General features: G+C 39.8%; 1 protein-coding gene across 9 annotated transcripts in view; it reads left to right on the top strand.

Annotated features, from left to right (window-relative positions):
* The window catches only part of AUH (AU RNA binding methylglutaconyl-CoA hydratase), a 188,897-nt gene extending 175,049 nt beyond the window's left edge, over positions 1–13,848 (top strand). For 6 of the 9 annotated variants that reach the window (XM_081571572.1, XM_081571581.1, XM_081571612.1 and 3 more), the window contains 4 exons: positions 3,606–3,793; positions 8,234–8,284; positions 9,428–9,475; positions 13,238–13,848. In XM_081571572.1, coding sequence (XP_081427698.1) covers positions 3,606–3,793; positions 8,234–8,284; positions 9,428–9,475; positions 13,238–13,315 — 365 coding nt within the window. In that variant the 3' untranslated portion in view covers positions 13,316–13,848. The remainder of the gene's footprint in view (positions 1–3,605; positions 3,794–8,233; positions 8,285–9,427; positions 9,476–13,237) is intronic. The other 3 variants (XM_081571592.1, XM_081571603.1, XM_081571645.1) reach the window with 1 other exon arrangement.
* The last annotated feature ends 6,681 nt before the right edge of the window (positions 13,849–20,529 follow it).

Raw genomic sequence — 20,529 nt, forward strand, 5'->3', positions numbered from 1 at the left:
GCAAAATAAGCTTCCAATACCAGTGTGCTTTGTTTGCTAAACACATAGGAATATACTTAATTATTGAAAGGATATATGTTTTCTTGAAACTTGCCTCTTATCCCCCCCAACTTTTGATTGAGGTGTGGATAGGAAATGATTTTATCTTCCTTTTAAAATCGCTAAAAGAAAATCAAAACCTCTCAGTCTACAGATTGGAGTCGTAGGAAGTGGTGGAGGCTGTGGCAGCTTGAGTGCATTGTATCTAAAAGGTGCAGCTGCAGTTAACTTCCAGGTTAAAACTAGTGTTTATAATGAAATCACCCACTCAGTTTATACGTGTTGGTAACTAATGCAGAAAAAAACAAAGTTTAAACTTCATGGGCAAAGAAACACAGAGTGAGCTCGCTCAGATGTGTGACCAGCCGTTTTCTTTTTCTCCCCTGAACCTTCATAGTCAGCCTTTGCTCCGCCTCCCGGTCAGCCCAGCTGCCACTTCAAGGGTAAGACTTAGGGATAAGATTTAAGATTTGCAGCTGTTTTCATCTTCCTGTTGGTAGAATTGAAGCTACCAATAAGAAGATGACCTGCTTTCAATTTTTCACCATTGAGGATAATGTTTGCTGTGGGTTTGTCATATATAGCTTTTATTATGTTGAGGTATGTTCCTTCTATTCCTGCTTTCTGGAGGCATTTCCCCTAAAGTCAGGAACAAGGCAAGGATGCCCACTTTCACCACTACTATTCAACATAGTTTTGGAAGTTTTGGCCACAGCAATCAGAGCAGAAAAAGAAATAAAAGGAATACAGATAGGAAAAGAAGAAGTAAAACTTGCACTGTTTGCAGATGACATGATCCTCTACATAGAAAACCCTAAAGACTCTACTAGAAAATTACTAGAGCTAATCAATGAATATAGTAAAGTTGCAGGATATAAAATTAACACACAGAAATCCCTTGCATTCCTATACTCCAAGAATGAGAAAACAGAAAGAGAAATTAAGGAAACAATACCATTCACCATTGCAACAAAAAGAATAAAATACTTAGGAATATATCTACCTAAAGAAACAAAAGACTTATATATAGAAAACTATAAAACACTGATGAAAGAAATCAAAGAGGACACAAACAGATGGAGAAATATACCGTGTTCATGGATTGGAAGAATTAATATAGTGAAAATGAGTATACTACCCAAAGCAATCTGTAGATTCAATGCAATCCCTATCAAGCTACCAATGGTATTTTTCACAGAACTAGAACAAATCATCTCACAATTTGTTTGGAAATATAAGAAACCTCGAATAGCCAAAGCAATCTTGAGGAAGAAGAATGGAACTGGAGGAATCACCCTGCCTGACTTCAGGCTCTACTACAAAGCCACAGTCATCAAGACAGTATGGTACTGGCACAAAGAGAGAAATATAGATCAATGGAACAAAATAGAAAGCCCAGAGATAAACCCACGTACCTATGGACACCTTATCTTTGACAAAGGAGGTAAGGATATACAATGGAGAAAAGACAATCTCTTTAACAAGTGGTGCTGGGAAAACTGGTCAACCACTTGTAAAAGAATGAAACTAGAACACTTCCTAACACCATACACAAAAATAAACTCAAAATGGATTAAAGATCTAAACGTAAGACCAGAAACTATAAAACTCCTAGAGGAAAACATAGGCAAAACACTCTCCAACATAAATCACAGCAGGATCCTCCATGACCCACCTCCCAGAATATTGGAAATAAAAGCAAAAATAAACAAATGGGACCTAATTAAAATTAAAAGCTTTTGCACAACAAAGGAAACTATAAACAAGGTGAAAAGACAGCCTTCAGAATGGGAGAAAAAAATAGCAAACGAAGCAACAGACAAACAATTAATCTCAAAAATATACAAGCAACGTCTGCAGCTGAATTCCAGAAAAATAAACGACCCAATCAAAAAATGGGCCAAAGAACTAAACAGACATTTCTCCAAAGAAGACATACAGATGGCTAACAAACATGAAAAGATGCTCAACATCCCTCATTATTAGAGAAATGCAAATCAAAACCACAATGAGGTATCATTTCACACCAGTCAGAATGGCTGCTATCCAAAAGTCTACAAGCAATAAATGCTGGAGAGGGTGTGGAGAAAAGGGAACCCTCTTACACTGTTGGTGGGAATGCAAACTAGTACAGCCACTATGGAGAACAGTGTGGAGATTCCTTAAAAAACTGGGAATAGAACTGCCATATGACCCAGCAATCCCACTGCTGGGCATACACACGGAGGAAACCAGAATTGAAAGAGACGCGTGTACCCCGATGTTCATCGCAGCACTGTTTACAATAGCCAGGACATGGAAGCAACCTAGATGTCCATCAGCAGACGAATGGATAAGGAAGCTATGGTACATATACACAATGGAATATTACTCAGCCATTAAAAAAATGCATTTGAATCGGTTCTATTGAGATGGATGAAACTGGAGCCCATTATACAGAGTGAAGTAAGCCAGAAAGAAAAACACCAATACAGTATACTAATGCATATATATGGAATTTGAAAGATGGTAATGATAACCCTATATGCGAGACAGAATAAGAGACACAGATGCATAGAACAGTCTTACGGACTCTGAGGGAGAAGGTGAGGGTGGGACGTTCTGGGAGAATAGCATTGAAACATGTATATTATCATATGTGAAACAGAACACCATTCCATGTTCGATGCATGAGACAAATGCTCAGGGCCGGGGCAATGGGATGACCCAGAGGGATGGGATGGGGAGGGAGGTGGGTGGGGGGTCCAGGAAGGGGAACACATGTAAACCCATGGCTGATTCATGTCAATGTATGGCAAAAACTATTACAATGTTGTAAAGTAATTAGCCCCCAACTAAAATAAATAAATTTATTTTAAAAAAAAAAGAAAAAAAAAAAGAAGATGACCTGCTTTTGTCTAGCTTTCTATTTAATGAAATTGCAGTCTCCTCACTTAAAGATACTGGAGTGAGCAGAGAGATGGATCTAATAGAATACTGCAACAGGGGGTGATTAGCACTTGCCTTAAAAAAATAAAATCCTAGGACAAAGACTGTTTTCATGAGCAATTATCTGTTTTTATTTTCGCTAAATTAAAATTAATTTGTAGTTCATTTACCGTAAATAAGTGTTTAAAAGCACACGAGTTGAATTTCTCAGAGTTTGATGTTTTATCTAAACTGAAGGAGAAACATCAAGCTTGATGGACCTGGCATTCCTCTTAGTGAATGAGCTAAGGGGAAGGGGCTGCCCCCACCCTCCTCCACTACTGTGCATCTTTTGGTTCCTGACATGGTAATGATTGTGGATTGGATTCAGGAACATGCCAACTGTGTTGCCAGTGATGGACAGTGTTAGAATCACTTAATAGTGAAACAAGATTCTTAAGTGCTTTTAGAGTTTCAATAATTTTATAAACTAATGAAGAAATGAGATTAAGTTTTGAAGTAGTTTTCCAGCTACCTAATTTTAACATACAAACTTCTGGCCCAGATTGTTTTTACAGTAGAAGAAATGAAAAATTGAGGTGTTAAAATGAAAGGGTGTTGAGTCATTGCACGCGTTTTCTGTCTCATCCATGCCGTAGGGGGAACACAGCGACTGCCGCGTGCCATTGGGATGTCCCTGGCGAAAGAGCTCATCTTCTCTGCACGTGTGCTTGATGGCCAAGAAGCCAAGTCAGTGGGCTTGATCAGCCATGTTCTAGAACAGAACCAGGAGGGGGACGCTGCCTACAGAAAGGCCTTGGACCTAGCAAGAGAGTTTTTACCTCAGGTATTTTAACTACGTTTTTTTTTTTGCTCTTTGTTATAACCTTCCAACAAATTGACAAAACCAGCAACCGTCTTACCTACCTACAATGTCCTTTGCTTGCTTTGCAAGTAGAGAAGTGTACAGGTAGCTGTAAAACTAGCAATCGTATACTAGATTAATATTAAGAGGCTTCAGAATTAAAATTAAGATTTGAAGGTAATTCAAAGTCCTTACTGTAGCCGTACTTGATAATATATTACATGTGTGTTTATCACATGCAACAGAGCTTCCCAGCAACTTAGGTTGTTCGCCAGCTAGTCCTCCTGACCTGAACTGTACACATGGGCTTTTACACTGGATCGTTCCCAAACTGAAACACGAATAAATAAGGAGCCCACAGTCCATTATGTCAAGCGAGCTTTCGTTGAGATCACTTAACTTGAGATAACCTGCTTAAACAGCACCTGTTGTTTATCTTGTTGTGTTTGTTTTCATGGTGATGGAGGCCTTGTTTTAACTCCTTTGTGCACAGTACACTTCTTCAGAAGTACACTTCAAATCTGGGACTCACTGCACATTTACTCATAGATCTTAATCCTCGTGAGCAGTAGTATTAATAATAAACAGAGCGTCAAGGGACCTGTTTTAAGGGTTTCTTGGTTCTCTCACTCTTTCAGAAGTATTTTTCAAATAGTCCTTTGTTCGGAAATCATACATTAAAGGATTTTTGCTAAGTAAACAATTAGTGACTTGTCTTTATTCCCAATGGATTGTAAACTTTTATAGTCCCCTAACCATTTTGGGAGTCAAAATTACTTCCTCTGTAACTCAAGCAGTATTTGTAACCTCTTTTGAGACCATAAGTTCTTTTGGGAACTCTCATGAAATCTCTCTAGAAGAATGCATGCACCCTCCACATTTGTTCGGGGCTCTGTATCCAGTTTCAGGAGGCATCCTTGGAGTTCTTTGTTGTGAGACAGAGCCCAGGTCTGCTGTGGCACACCTGTCCCCTGCAAGCTGTCAGATGGGGCCTCTCATTTGAGTTGGTTTCTAAAGCCACACTGCCTGGTGTTGGTGCTATTTCAGTCCTTCTCAATTAAGTTATGAGCTGCAAGCTCTTTCAGGGTGGGGCCCTTATATATGTTCATTCGCTGTATGAGATAATGCAGAGCCTTATGCTCTGAATCGATAGATAGCTAACACAAGACTTTCACTACTTTAAGAAAAGCTCTCACTGTAACTTTGGTGTTAATGTTTCTTCAAAATATTAAGGAAACATCTAGCTAAAGAGAGATTAAAGGCGTACACATACCAGGAGAGGTGATAGTTTAACTCCATACAGGTTTAGCGACTTCCTCTAGCTTAAAACTTGATGAACAGTGCATGTCTCAGTTGAAGTAAAGAGGGGTATTTAAGGAAGGTTTGGGCGTAATTCCAGTTCTAAGATGCACAGCCTCCCATGGTCCTTGGATGTGAATGTTCAGCTCCCTGTTCCAGATCTCCGCCAGGGTGGTGGGTGGCCCATTAGCCCGATGGTGCCTCTGTGGCTCCATTCTTGATCTCACTCCTGAGAACGGGCTCCCTCGTGTGCTCTCTCGCTCATGCACGTGCGCGCTCGCTCTCTCTCTCTCTTTCTCTTTCTCTCAGTGCCCGCAGCTCACCCCACCCTAGAGCCTCCTTCTCCCCACCCCCAACCTGACATCTGGCTGCACCCTGCCATGTGGTAAACCAGGCTGTCCTCACCGTCCCTTTCGTCTGAAGGACACCCCTCTGAGAACATTAATTGCTAACGTTATTTTTCCCCCAGCTGAAGGGAGATGTCAGATGACTTCGGAAAATGTGTAACTGTGAAACTATATGCACAAGTTACGAAACAGAATTTGAGGTGGAATAATCTTTATTTTTAAAGATCTTGTTACTAAATGATTAGTCTCTAAGTAATTAGGAAACTTCTAAACAATTAGGATTTCTGTATTTGTGTGTATCTACTTCTGTTTTTCTATCTGAGGAAAAAAATGGTTTGTATATATAGAAGAGGCACTGGTTTCATATTTTAAAAGAGAAGCTAATTGAATAAGTGTTATATCTAATAGTGTTTTTATTTTCCTATTTCTCCACTTTTCTAAACCTTGCTGCCCAAAGTGTTGTCTGTGGACTAGTAGTGCAGGCATCCCCCGGGAGCGCGGCCCATACCCGACCCCAGAATCAGTATCACCATTTTAACAAGGGACCTGGGGACTTGGGTGCGTATGGAAGTCTGGCCAGCATTTGTCTGGGTCAGCTGGTGATAAAAATGAAAGGAAAAGACTCTTATTGAGAGGAGCACTCTGTTTTTTTGTTTTTTTTTTTATTGAATTGTTGATCTTAAAAAAAATTAGTACATACAAGTTACATTTGAAAGAATTATAACTAAGATACTTGCCTGAGTCTCAGAAAATTGCAGGGTCTTAAAAAAAAATTTCAGCATATGATTTAGGAAGAGAATTTAGGTGGGTTAAAACTAATAACCAAAAAAAAAAAAAAAATGGGCATTTTTCATGCCATCATGCATTTATCATGCATTTATGCATTTATTGGAGTCCTTTGTTGTGCCTCTTATTTAGAGCCTCTTGCATTTTAATTCAAAAGATGCTTTAAACTATGCCATTGAATTCTAATTAATCACTCATAACAATTTTCAGGAATTTAAAATGTGGTCAGATAAATTCCATCTGGAGGATTATGGTTTTCTAAGACAAAACCTTCTCACAGAGGACTCTCAGTTTTGACCCTCACACATCCTGAAGGACTCATTTGGACTTGAAGCTTTTGTGTAATGTGGGAGTACCGCCTGGAGCACACATCTTTACTAGTACATCATCATTGTGATTAGTTATTGATGCCCAGGGAAGAACGATACAGATCCACTACCTAAAACAGATGATATCTGAACTCCCATCTTAATCGAGAGCATCAGCCTCATCTCCGGCCCAGTTCAGTTCAGTTCAATCTCTAGTTGTGTCTGACTCTTTGCAACCCCATGGACTGCAGCATGCCAGGCTTCTCTGTCCATCACCAACTCCTGGAGCTTACTCAAACTCATGTCCATCGAGTCAGTGATGCCATCCAACCATCTCATCCTCTGGCGTCCCCTTCTCCTCTTGCCCTCAATCTTTCCCAGCATCAGGGTCTTTTCCAGTGAGTCAGTTCTTTGCATCAGGTGGCCAAAATATGGGAGCTTCAGCATCAGTCCTTCCAATGAATATTCAGGACTGATTTCCTTTAGGGTTGACTGGTTGGATCTCCTTGCAGTCTAAGGGACTCTCAAGAGTCTTCTCCAACACCATAGTTCAAAAGCATCAATTCTTCAGTGCTCAGCTTTCTTTATAGTCCAACTCTCACATCCATACATGACTACTGGAAAAACCATAGCTTTAACTAGACAGACCTTTGTTGGCAAAGTAATGTCTCTGCTTTTTAATATGCTGTCTAGGTTGGTCATAGCTTTTCTTCCAAGGAGCAAATGTCTTTTAATTTCATGGCTACAGTCACTATCTGCAGTGATTTTGGAGCCCAAGAAAATAAAGTCTGTCACTGTTTCCATTGTTTCCCCATTTATTTGCCATGAAGTGATGGGACCAGATGCCATGATCTTAGTTTTCTGAATGTTGAGTTGTAAGCCAGCTTTTTCACTCTCCTCTTTCACTTTCATCAAGAGTCTCTTTAGTTTCTCTTTGCTTTCTGCCATGAGGGTGATGTCATCTGCATATCATAGGTTATTGATATTTCTCTCAGCAATCTTGATTCCAGCTTGTGCTTCATCCAGCCTGGCATCTCACATGATGTACTCAGCATATAAGTTAAATAAGCAGGGTAACAATATACAACCCAGGCTTCTGTCAAACCACTGATGGGTACGTTAATTGTGCCAAACACTTTTACTTCCTTTCCTTTTTTCTACTTGAGATTTGCTGAACAGTGGAAAGCCCTCTACTGACACATGCCACCTACCGACCTTCAAGCATCTAGTGTGCTGTGCTGCAGCATGCTGTGGGCTCTGCGTCATATAGTGGTGCAGTAGTTTGTTACAATTATGGTTTATTAATAATTAAAAGCCTTGAGTGCATGCTTAGTCGCTCAGTTGTGTCTGACTCTTTGTGACCAATGGGCTGTAGCCATGGGATTTTTCAGGCAAGAATACTGGAGTAGGTTGCTGTTTCCTCCTGTGGAAGATCTTCCCACCCCAGGGATTAAACCTGCATCTCCTGCATCTCTTGCATTGCAGGTGCTTCTTTACACTCTGAGCCATCAGGGACTCCTGAAGGCCTTGCAAATCTCCTAAAATAAATTTTCCGTCAGTTATCTTACAGCCATTGTTGCTTCTATACTATGGATCCAGCAAAGGGAATTTCTGAATTTGACTGAGAAGTACAACATTATTTGCATAAATAATAGTTAAAATATGTTTTGTTTGAATTTTAGGGACCTGTTGCAATGAGAGTGGCAAAATTAGCAATTAATCAAGGAATGGAGGTGAGTGTCCTAAGCTTTTTTTTTGGAATAGATAGTGGAGATTAATTTAAATGAACCATTATTTTTTAATACTCTAAAATATTTACTGCTGTGATTACTGAAAGCTACTGAGGTGTTTTTTTTAGCTACATCAGTGATTTCATTCTGCTTATAGCTGTAGTTGATTCAGTATCATAATCACAGAATTCAGTAATTTCACTTATGCCCTGCAGCATATGACATGCTTATTATTTTTGCCGTTGAGTTAATAGACTTATTGGCTAGTAGTTCATAGAAAACCAAAACAAAAGAGTATTCTATATATTCTCAGCACCAGTATCATATTACACATGTTCCAAGGAGAACTTCCTGTCGCAAAGCTCCTACTAAGCATGGAAACCATCTTTAACTTCTCCATGTGCTTTCTTCAGTGAGACACATGTAAACCCTGTAGGGAGCCCTGGGGTTACTCTGGAGATGTAGTCCAAAGGAGCAGAGGCCCAGGACAGGGGAGAGGTAAGCAGGCCAAGGGATCCATGCAGGCATCCATTTACTTGGGCTTTGCATTATAGCAGTTGTATTTTGGATAAATTATAGGAATTTTGAAGAAAGATACTTCTTCCTTACAGACCCAGAAGTGCTATATTTTCCTGGGCTTCATAGCAGTAAACTAACATTTAAAAAAATTTCAAAGGCATTTGATTGGGTTTTAAAAATTCTTTCCTTCTCCAGGGGATATTTCTGACCCAGGGATCGAACCCGGTCTCCTTCATTGCAGGCAAATTCTTTGCTATCTGAGCTGCCAGGCAATATATAGATATATCTTATGTACTTTATAAAGACTTCACCTAGATTAACTCATTTGATCTTCCAATAACCCCATTTGGTAGATACTGTAATTAGCTACTTGTTCAGATGCACCTCTCTGAGGCAAAAGAGGTTCAGTAACCTGTGTAAGCAAGGTTACACAGCTCACATGTAGCAGAGTCAGAATTTGAACCCAGGCAAACTTAAGTTTCTTGTGCTGGTCTTACTTCTGATTTGCTGTATTACATCAAAGAATTCCATTCTTTTGGAATAAGGTTGTTAAATTTGAATTTATATTGATATACCATATTTTTAAAAAGTAATTCTTGCTAAAATGAATTATATTTTTATTATCAGGTTGATTTAGTAACAGGATTAGCCATAGAAGAAGCATGTTATGCTCAGGTATGTGATAAAATCTCTAATTCAATGCAGATACCCCTTACCTCCTGTTAAAGTCAACTAAATTATATATCATGAGCAGATTCGACTCATGCCTATTACAAAATCATACATATGAGTTGAAATTGTTTGTTTCTTCTCTTTAACTATCACCAGCTCTTGTGACTGATTGTTTCACTTAATGATGACACCTATCTACATAATTTAGAAAACCTTTGGAATAATTGTTAGTAGCATTTGTTCTGTAGATGTCTCTCTGGCTCATGTTGTGTTTTCTGGATGTGATTTGAACCCTCAGTCCAGAGCAGAGAGATGGGAAGAAGGCAGCTGTGACCATGTGCTTCTAGGGAACATCAGAGTTTGAGACTCATTGACTTTTCCTGATGTTCTGAACCTTTTCTCCTACCCACTGAAAGTTCACTAATTCAATTATATACAGTTTTCATTTTTATACACAAATTAATAGGGCTTTTTGTAGAGGAACAAATCTTCCTTCCTCCCTTCTTTTCTTCCGTCCTTTTTTTAAATGAAAGATAATATTTGGTTTTAGGGCATGTAAAGTGGCATAAGAGTTCTGTTCCACCTTTGCCGAGAATTGGAAACTGTTAGCTCCCATTTAAGCATGGCAGAATCATGAATTAGAAGCAAGAGCTAGATTGTTAACTGTGGTCTGTATACAAACTGCCACCTGTCATTGATGAACACATGCCACGAGTGAACTAAATTACAAACCTCTTACAAATGGACAACCTCAGAGTCTGAAGAAAAATTTTAAAAGCATATCTGGGCACACCTTATCAAATGTAAAGGAACGGGAATCATACAAAGTAGTCTGTCAGACTGCAAGGGAATTAAACTAAAACTCAGTAACAGAAAGATAAATGGAACCCTACCTATTAATGGTGAGATTTAATCTTTTTAATAAGATTGATCAGTGTGCTTCTAAATGACGTGTGTCAAAGAGGAAGTTTCAAGAGGAATTAAGATATATTTTGAGCTAAATCAAAATGAAAATATAGCTTATCAAAATTTATGGGAATACATCAAAAATAATGTTTAGAGAAAAATTTATAGCATTAAATATGTATATTAGAAAAGAAAGTTCTGAAATCAACTTATCAGAAGTGCAAGAAAGGTTATTATTACTTATCCTGTTGACACTGAAAGGATAAAAGAATACTGTGAACTATGTATGGCCACAAATCTGATAACCTAGATGAAATAGACCAATTCCTTGAAAGACAAGATATACCAAAATTCATACAAGGAAAAGCAGATAATATGAATAGTCCTATGTTTTTTATACAGATTAAATCAATAATTAATAAGCTTCTGAAATAGTCCCAGGCCCAGATATTTTCACTGCTGAATTCTACCAAACATTTAATGAAGGAATTATACCAATTATCTATAAACTTTTCCAGAAAATAGAAGCAGAGGGAATATTTCCTAACTTATTCCATAAGAACAGTGCGTGTGTGCATGCTGTCACTTTAGTCGTATCTGACTCTTTGCAATCCTGTGGACTGTAGCCTGCCAGGCTCCTCTGTCCATGGGGTTCTCCATGCAAGAATACTGGAGTGGGTTGCCATGCCCTCCTCCAGGGGATCTTCTGAACCCAGGGATCAAACCTGCATCTCTTACGTCTCCTGCATTGGCAGGCGGGTTCTATACCACCAGTGCCATCTGGGAAGCCCAAGGACAGTATAACCCTGATAACAAAACTAAAGATATTACAAGAAAGGAAAACTGTAAACCACTATCTCTCATGAATATAGATATAGAAATTCTCAACAAAATAATAGCAGTCTAAGTCCAACAATCGATAAAAGGAATTATATGCTACAACCAAGTAATATTTTTTCCCCAGATATGCAAGGCTGGTTCAGCACTCAGAAATCAATATAATCCAAGCTAAAGAAGGAACTCTGGTGAAAGAAATCACTATTTAAATAAATAGATAGCTCATATTCATGGATAGCAAGACTCAATATTTTAAGATATCACTTCTTCCCAACTTGATCATACATGTAGTGCAATCCCAATAAAAATGCCGGAAAGCTATTTTCTTAATACTGGCAAACCAGTCCTAAAGTTTATATGGAAAGTCCAGAGACATAGATTAGCCACCACACTAGTAAGGAACAAGGTTGGAGGAATGACACTACTTATCTTTAAAGCTTAAAGTAAAGCTGCAGTAATCAAAGTGTGGTTCTGGCAAAAATAAAGACAAATAGGCTAATGAAACAGAATAGGGAACCCAGAAATAGACTCATACAAATGTAGTGAGCTGATCTTTGACAAAAGAGCAAAGGCAATTCAGTGAAGAAAACTAATCTTGAAAATCAGTAGTACTAAAAGCATCTAGACATTCAGCTACCAAAAGAAAAAAAAAGGAGTCTAGACATTGACCCTATACCTTTTATAAAAATTAACTGAAAATGAGCTATAGACTTATTTAAATGTAAAATGAAAAACTATAAAACTTCTTGAAGTTAACATGGTAGAAATTCTAGGTGACCTTAAGTTTCGCAATGGCTTTTCAGATATAATGCCAAAAGTGTAATTCATGAAAGAAAAAAATTGAAGTTTATTAAAATTAACTTACTACTCTGCAAAAGACACTGTGAAGAGAATGAAAAGATAAGCCACAGACTGGGAAAAATATCTTTGCAAAACATATCTGATAAAGGGCTTATACCCAAGATATAAAAAGAACTTTTAAAACTCAAATAGCTTTTATAGTAAGAAAATAGCTCATTAAAAAGAAGATATAAGATCTGAAGAGATACCTCACCAAAGTAGATATACAGAAGGCAGATAAACATAGGTAAATATGGTCCACATCATATGACATTAAGAAATGCACATAAAAACAGGATTTCACAGTTAAGCCATTTCTTACATAATTTTACCGCATGACCTAGTGATCATGCAATTTTGCATTTACCCAAATGAGTTGAAAACCTATGTCCACACAAAAGCTACACAGTGGTGTTTATTATAGCCGCTTTATAAAGGTGCTATTCCTAGGTTTTGTAAAACTTGGAAACAACCAAGATGACCTTCAGCAGGTGAATGGATAAAAGCTGTGGTATTAATATATCCATTCAGTGGGGTGTTTGTTACTCAGCAGTGAAAGGAAATGAGCTACTCTGCCAGGAAAAGACAAGAAGGAACCTTAAATACATATTGCTAAATAACAAATTTTAATCTTAAAAGTACATACTATATGACTCCCAACTATGTGACATTCTGGTAAAGAAATGGGGGAGAGGATGGTCAGGGATGACTAGGTAAAGCATAAGGGATGTATAGCCAGTGAACTTATTTTCTATGATGCTGTAATTAATGGTGGATACATGACATTACCTGTTTGTCAAAACCAATAGAATATCCCTAATGTTACTATGGACTGGTTAATAATATTGTGTCAATATGGGCTCATTAGTTGTAACAAATATACCGCGTTAATAAAGGTTGTTAATAATAGGGGAAACAATGGGGCTTGAGGGGAGTATATGGGAACTCTGAACTTTCTGCTTAGGCTTTTAGTAGACCTAAAATTGTCTAAAAAATAAACTCTTAATTGTATTGAAGCATATTGGAGTTAGAATGATAAATTTGTTCACGTAATTTAAATTGTTCAGATGATTTCACAATTTTAGATTATCTTCTAATTAGTTTCCTTAGATAAAGCTCATTAAACTTTTATAGCTGTTTTTCATTTTGGGCACAGATAACATACTGTTTTGCTTCTCTTAGACCATTCCAACAAAAGACAGACTTGAAGGTCTTCTTGCTTTTAAAGAGAAAAGGACCCCTCGCTATAAAGGAGAATAGAAGAAACAGAAATCTTTAAAATGCCAGTGTAATAAATAATACTCCTGGAAGTATCTTTCAGATCCGCATATGCCTCAGCACCTGGAATTGCAGTGACCAAAGTGAAGAACAAGTTATCTGTGTACTGAATTAAGTATCTGGAGTGGGCCCATATGCATACTTTGTTCAAATATGTATCATCATACTCATTCAGATTTGTAAAGCTAGTTGTGTATACTGTCAAAAACACCAATTCAAAATTAAGTATACATTTTTAAATACCTCCTGCATATGAGGCTTTCTGTTCTTAATTTTTTTAATGTGAATAATTTATATATTATACACTCTAGGAAAAATATTGATTGTATGTCTCCATTGCTATAGTCTGAAAATAAATTTTATTTCTATATGCCAAAAATGTGAAGTTATACCAAATAAAGTTTCTAAGGGATTGTATATACGTGCACCTACAGACTTACATCTCATACTGAAAAAGGAGTTGATAGGATTCTGAGTGAAAATTACCAAATATGAATAAAATTAGTGAAAAGAAAGCTTGGAAATTTTTCTCTTACCCCATTCTTTTTGTACTTGCACCAGCAAAGTCTCCCTTTTCTGGGACCCGCTTCTGTTATTTGCCAGCTTTGGGGTGCCCCACTGTCCCCAAACACTGCAGCTGTGCTTCACTGTAGTGAAGTCAAGTTCAGCACATGGGTGACTGACTGGTTCATGCATTTCCATGCTCACCACAGCTGCTTCGTTCTTGGAAAGCATATAGACTTGGAATTTTTTAAATCGTCGAAACTTAGTTTTTAATTTGAGAAATTGAACTGTCAATCTTGATTCTAAAATCCTTGAGAGAGATAAGCATGAACTTACCCTCGGCTGATGGTCACCTTGCCAAGAGGCAGGCCTGCTTACTGTTCACACCCTTGTGCTATGGCCAGCCCTGTGCCCTTTGTCACCTTTGCCACTGACACTATGCAGACTATGACATTTGCTCAGCTGATCAGCATTGTATGAAAGGAGTTTATTAAAATTCACATTCGGCTCTGGTGATTGTATCTGCTGGTGTGTACACTTTGCTGCAAAGTTGTAACATTCATTTCCTACAGGATAATTTGCAAATAAAGTGCTGGTCCTTGTTTTCATGGTCCCTTAAAGGCATCACTGACTCCATGGTCGTGAGTTTGAGTAAACTCCAGGAGTTGGTGTTGGACAGGGTGGCCTGGTGTGCTGCAGTCCATGGGGTCGCAAAGAGTCAGACACGACTGAGCGACTGAGCTAAACTGAAAGGTTTCAGGACCATTTTTCTCTGTCCATGACATGTTCAAAGGCCACTTCCATTCTGAATAGGAAATAATTATGTTCGTGGGGAAAATTGAGTGTGCTGAGTGACTTGTCTCTCCTGTCTTGGATTTGTAGTCTGCTACTGATTGAACACCATTTAATCTAACAAGTTCTGATTAAGTCACTGGAGTATATCTGAAAGCAAAGACATCCTCCCGTAGTAACTGCCACATATCTGCTCAGCTGTCTCTACAGACATTTCCATTTCTCTTGGTTTTCCCTTTAGCAGAGCGGTCTTGCTGGGGCGTGGTCCTAACACTCCACCCACGTTGAGGTCCAGTGGCTGGTGGTCGGGGGAGGTGGGAGAGCTGCTTTTTCAAGAGGGAGCACCTGCTCTGACAGGTGAGCCCCAACTTCTTTGTTTTCCTCCAGAACTTAGAGTGTTTTCAAGTCCTTAAACTGAAACCACGTCAAGTTGACACAGCAAGCCGGAAATGTAGTGGGTGTAGCCATACATTCAGATGAAGTTAAAGGCGACTGAGAGAGAAGGGAGGATGATTAACCAGGCACATTTACAATTCAGGGCAAAAACATTTCGTGTTATCTCAGAGCAGGAGACCTATTAGTTTTGAGGTAATGTAGTGCTGGCTAATTTATAACTTAACTCTGGAAGGAAAAGATATCCAAGTTACAGAGATTCTGAGTCAAGAGAGGACTTGTAATCACGGCTAAGAGAAGACTCGGATTTCCTGTGACTCGTTTTCTGTGATTTAAAGGGTCATTTCAAGTTTGTGTTGTTTTCAATAAAAATCACCTGGCCTTCTGGTGCTTTTTTTTTCCCCCTTCTGGCTGTCAAAAAAATTGGCATGTTGTAAGTGTTACTTTTCTGACAGTACATAGAAAAGTGCTCTGGATATGGACTAGAGTAATTGGGTATCATTTTGTGGATAGCATAATTACAGGAAATGCTTGTTTTTCAAATGGACTCGTAGCTGGCTACCCAGTGGCCCATTTCCTCACTTGATCTCAACTCCATCTTCTAGTTAAGGGAGGCCTTACATTTGTTTTGATTTGCGGTCCAAAATTCCTGACAGGTAGGCAAACATTTTAAATGTTTAATCCTTCTATTATTGTTTGTCTACTCACCTAGTTAAATATTAACTAATGTGTATGCTGACATTTATTGGATTTTATCAGAAGACAATAGAAATTTTCTCATATTTAAACAGGATGTGTACATGCATCACAAAAGAAAAAATAACAGTATTTCAAAGTTCCTTGATAATATTCTGATAAAATGAAGAGCCATTCTTCTGTGTTGATGAAACAGGCTACAGATTGTGAGATGTGGTGGGGATATTTTGGCAGGTAGGAGGATGAAACACTGCTCAAAATATTTGTGGATCTCAAGCCCTGAAAACTCACTGTTTCAGATGTCTTTTGGGGAACATCCCAAAACTCAGCTACCCTTCAGAGGGCTGGCTCATCATCATCAAACAGTTTGGTGCACAGTGTTTGCTTTTCAAACCAAACCCCAGGGTAATACGAGAGAGCTGGGTACCTGATGGGGAGAATAAAAGACCCCAAGGACCCACAAAGACACACACCTCTCAAGTGGTCAGGTCCAGCCTTTGTGACGACACTCATGCATGCAGCACCAGCTTCAAAGTAGGAAGGTGACCCTTCTACAGGGAGTTGACAGTTCCCTGGGACCAGCAAAGTGAGCTCATAGCCACCAGGGTGTCAATCCCATTTTGAAATATAGAAAACGCAGTATTACATGTTTGGATTCAAGGGAACAGTTTGACAATATCATTGATATTAATGTGCAGGCGACAAGAGAATTAGGTATTGTTACGGTATTGGTGGTATTGTATGGGTATTGTTATGATGATAATGACTACAACTTACGAAACCCTAAATACCTCCAGATGTGTCCATGCACAGTTCTATTTACTCTTCATAGCATCCAGGAAAGGAGCTGCTGCTGCTGTTGCTGCTGCTAAGTCGCTTCAGTCGTGTCCAACTCTGTGCAACCCCATAGACGGCAGCCCACCAGGCTCTGCCGCCCCTGGGATTCTCCAGGCAGGAACACTGGAGTGGGTTGCCGTTTCCTTCTCCAATGCATGCAAGTGAAAAGTGAAAGTGAAGTCGCTCAGTCGTGTCCGACTTGTAGCGACCCCATGGACTGCAGCCTACCAGGCTCCTCCGTCCATGGGATTTCCCAGGCAAGAGTACTGGAGTGGGTTGCCATTGGCCTTCTCCACCAGGAAAGGAGAGGTGCTGGTCATTCCTGGGATCCAGAGCAGGAAACGAGCACAGTTTGATGACGGGTGATGGAGTCCGGGACTGAGCCTGAGACTGTTGACTTGTCATTACTGTTAAGCCTGAAAACAGCTGAACAGCACAACCAAAGACTACCAATAGATGTATGTCAACCTTTGCCCAAAGTGGTTCTAGTTTTCTTGTGACTTGCCGAGACACCAAGTGTGCATATTGAGGGATCAGCAGACAGGGGCAGACAGTGTGACGGTTACAGTGATGTCTGCTCAGCATCTCTAAACTAAGCCCTTTGCCTGCTTGGTCACATCCAATACTTAAAAACCTTAGGAAAGGGGTTTGTCATTTTATCGTTTAAGAAACTGAAGCCAGAGCTATGTCTGTGGCGGGCATTCTGAATTAAGAGCCCCCAACGCTCATCATGACACCTGGAGGATATGGAGCCAGTCTTGGCAGCTCTGAACAATGACTCTGAGGACTCGTGTTTGGTAAGAATACCCATCAGAAAGAAGCACGTGTAGGTCAAGAGCACCTCGTGCTGCTTCTGGGAAAGAATGATGAGCATCTTGCTCTATTCTGCACTGGTCAGGCCCACCCCAAGTCTTGTATTCACTTCTCTATGTCCCAGTTTTAGGTGCTTGTAGATTCATTTTGTGCTTTTCTGGAAAGCACATAGGAGTTCTTCACCCAAGTTTCAGCTCTTCTGAAACCAGTGATGAGGCCATTGGCCATTCTTCACCTGTAAAGGAATCCAATAGTCGTTTGTGATCCCTGCAAAGACAGATCGGGTGTGTCCATGCAAAAGGGCTGTGGAATCAGTAAGGTCATCTTCTACAGAAGTGGTGGTGATGTTTGATCTTTCTCATGTTTCAAAAGAGACCTGTTGGAACAGGTAGGCGGGTCTCACAACCACGTCCAGTTCAGGGTCATGTTCAGGAACCTGGATGTTCACCCAGGAAACAAGAGGTTGGGGAAACCTGGTGGTGGTTTTTTTTTCAGAACTACAGTGTGAAACTGGAAACTTCAAGGCTGCCAGGGGCCAGAGGAAGCCACACAGGTCCCCGCCCCCAACACTCTTCTGCTCTGTTTTATGTTTATCCACACACAGAGATGAGGCTATGGGCAGTAGGGGAAGCTGCTTCCATACTCCCAGGCCCGGAAGCAGCTCCCTGCCACTGAGGTTGAAGAAGAAAGTGGGCAAGGGGTTGGGGCAGAGGACAGTTGCTCCAACTCAGCTCTGTCCAGGAAGTCATCCAGTGGCTCCCCTTCAATCCCAACACAGGCTAAAGAGATGGGAAATACGTGGATGCAAAGGCAGCTCACTAGCGAGTTGGGTCATAAAGAAACACCGAACGCAGTGATCTGCCTAAGTGGGTCTGTATTTAATAACTAGTTTGGCCCTTGGGATAATCCATAACTTAGCAGTAGTTCTTTGTTTTGAGAAAAAGTATCCTTAGGTTTCCCTGGTGGCTCAGACAGTAAAGAATCTGCCTGCAATGCAGGAGACCCGGGTTCAATCCCTGAGTTGGGAAGATCCCCTGGAGAAGAGACTGGCTACCCATTCCAGTACTCTTGCCTCGAGAATTCCATGGACAGAGGAGCCTGGCGGGCTACAGTCTATGGGGTTGCAAAATGTCAGTCACAACTGAGCCACTACCGGTTTCACTTTATCTTTAGGCCTGAATGCCATGTTTATAGTACCAATTTTGAGGGCTGGGGAGGCAGGATTGTCCATTTTCTCATCACCCTGTTGGCTTTCACGTGGCTGCCTGGTGGTCTTCCTGTCACAGAGGAGATACCAGGAGATTTGGTCCCTATGGCCACTGAGCCATGGGAGCAAGGTGGGTTGCCTGCCCTGTCTACTCCCCACATCTCACTGCCAAGGTTCAGTCCTAATGCCTTTTCAAAGACTGATTGTCAAATGTTCTGCAAACACAGTCTCTTATGAACCCATTTCACAGAGCAGGGCCTGAATTCTAAGAGAAATAGTAAAAATCACCGTGGCATTGAGTGACAGTTCACGAAGGAGCTGTGTTCTTTTCAGTTGTGCTGTTCACAGGCCAAGGTTTCAGAGGCACTGGGATGGGCAAATGCACTTCTTGACCTTTTTGAAAGTAGTCTGAGTCACTTTCACTTTCAGCCTCTAAACCTTTCTGAATGAATCCTTTGTGCAGTTTACAGAAAGTGAAGAGCAGTTTGGCAACTGAGAAAAGTTCAAACTCCTCACCGCCTCTCCTACATTGAGTAACATTTCTTTTGAGTTGTCTATTAACACTGTTCTGAAACAAACTTTTTATGAAGCCTAGAACTTGTTCATGAGTGGCCTTATTTTAAGCGTTTTAAAAATACAAGAAATGTGTTTTGTGCCATGAAAGGCAGGAAATGACATCCCACATCTGACTTGGTGGAAAAAAATGTAATTATTGGAATGGTGTGATTGGTATAATTATGCGTATCATGCATATTACCTATCAGTGACTCAGATGCTTACAGGACACGAAGAAAGGCGTTCGTCTAATATGAAAGGTACTTTTTTGCTATGGTCTTTGTGGGAATGTGTATGTGACTTGTGATTGTCCAGACGCTCTTCTAAAAAGACTAACAGGGTGTGTATCCCAGCCCATCCACGACGCTGCTGCTCCTGAGTTCAGGTCAAGTGTGATCTCTCATTTGCTACGGGTATTAAAAAATGTTCGCTTGTGTAGATCTGAAAATGTATGTCAAATTTCCTGAAAAACTAGACAGACTTGGCATTTTTAAGTTTCCCCAGGCGTAAGCTAGTCTTGGAAAGTGAATGTGAGGAGTATTGTGGTTAAAGGGACCAGGGAAAGGGAGCCAGCCAAGTCCTGGCCTGGACCCTACCTGGCTGAGGTCTTCAGCAGATTCAGAATGGAGGCCACATCTATGAGGAAAAAAAAAGACTTCATCTTCTCTATTCATTCAACCTGAGGACAGGGATTTCCAAAGCTGCTGGAACCTGGAAAAGACATCACCAAGATGTGTTTTTGGGACTCTACTCCATAATTTCTGAATTGATTCTGTGTTTGGAGCCCTAAGATTGATATTGAGACAAAAGCCACCTTGGTAAACTTCCCTTTGAACTGTAATTCACATACCATAAAGGTCACCCATTCAAGTGTACAAGTCTGTGATTTTAGTATGTTCACAGTTGTACAACCATGACCGCTGTCTAATTCTAGATATTTTCATCACCCTGAAAAGAAGCCCTGTACCCATTACCAGTCAGTCCTGATTGCCTCTCCCCCGCCCCGCCCCTAGTAATCACTAATCTACTTTCTGTCTCTGGATTTGCCTACTTTAAATACTTCATATAAATAGAATTATACAATATATAGTCTTTTATGTCTAATTTTTTTCCACTCAACTTAATGTTTTCAAGACATATCCATGATGTAACATGTATCAGTACTTCTTTTTATGGCTGGAAATATTCTACTGTATGTATGTACCACATTTTGTGTATCCATTCGTCAGCTGATGATGAATTTTTTATAGTTGTTTCCACTTTTTGGTTGTTATAAATAATGCTGCTGTGAGTAGGGTGTACAAGTATTTGCTGGGAAATATGTTGACATTTCAATAGTTTGTGTCTTTTTTGGATTTTTTCTGTTTCACTTAGGTTATCTAATTTGTTCACACACAGT

This window comes from Giraffa tippelskirchi, chromosome 1 (genome assembly GCF_054371585.1).
Source record: "Giraffa tippelskirchi isolate mGirTip1 chromosome 1, T2T-mGirTip1v1.2.pri, whole genome shotgun sequence".
NCBI lineage: Eukaryota > Metazoa > Chordata > Mammalia > Artiodactyla > Giraffidae > Giraffa > Giraffa tippelskirchi.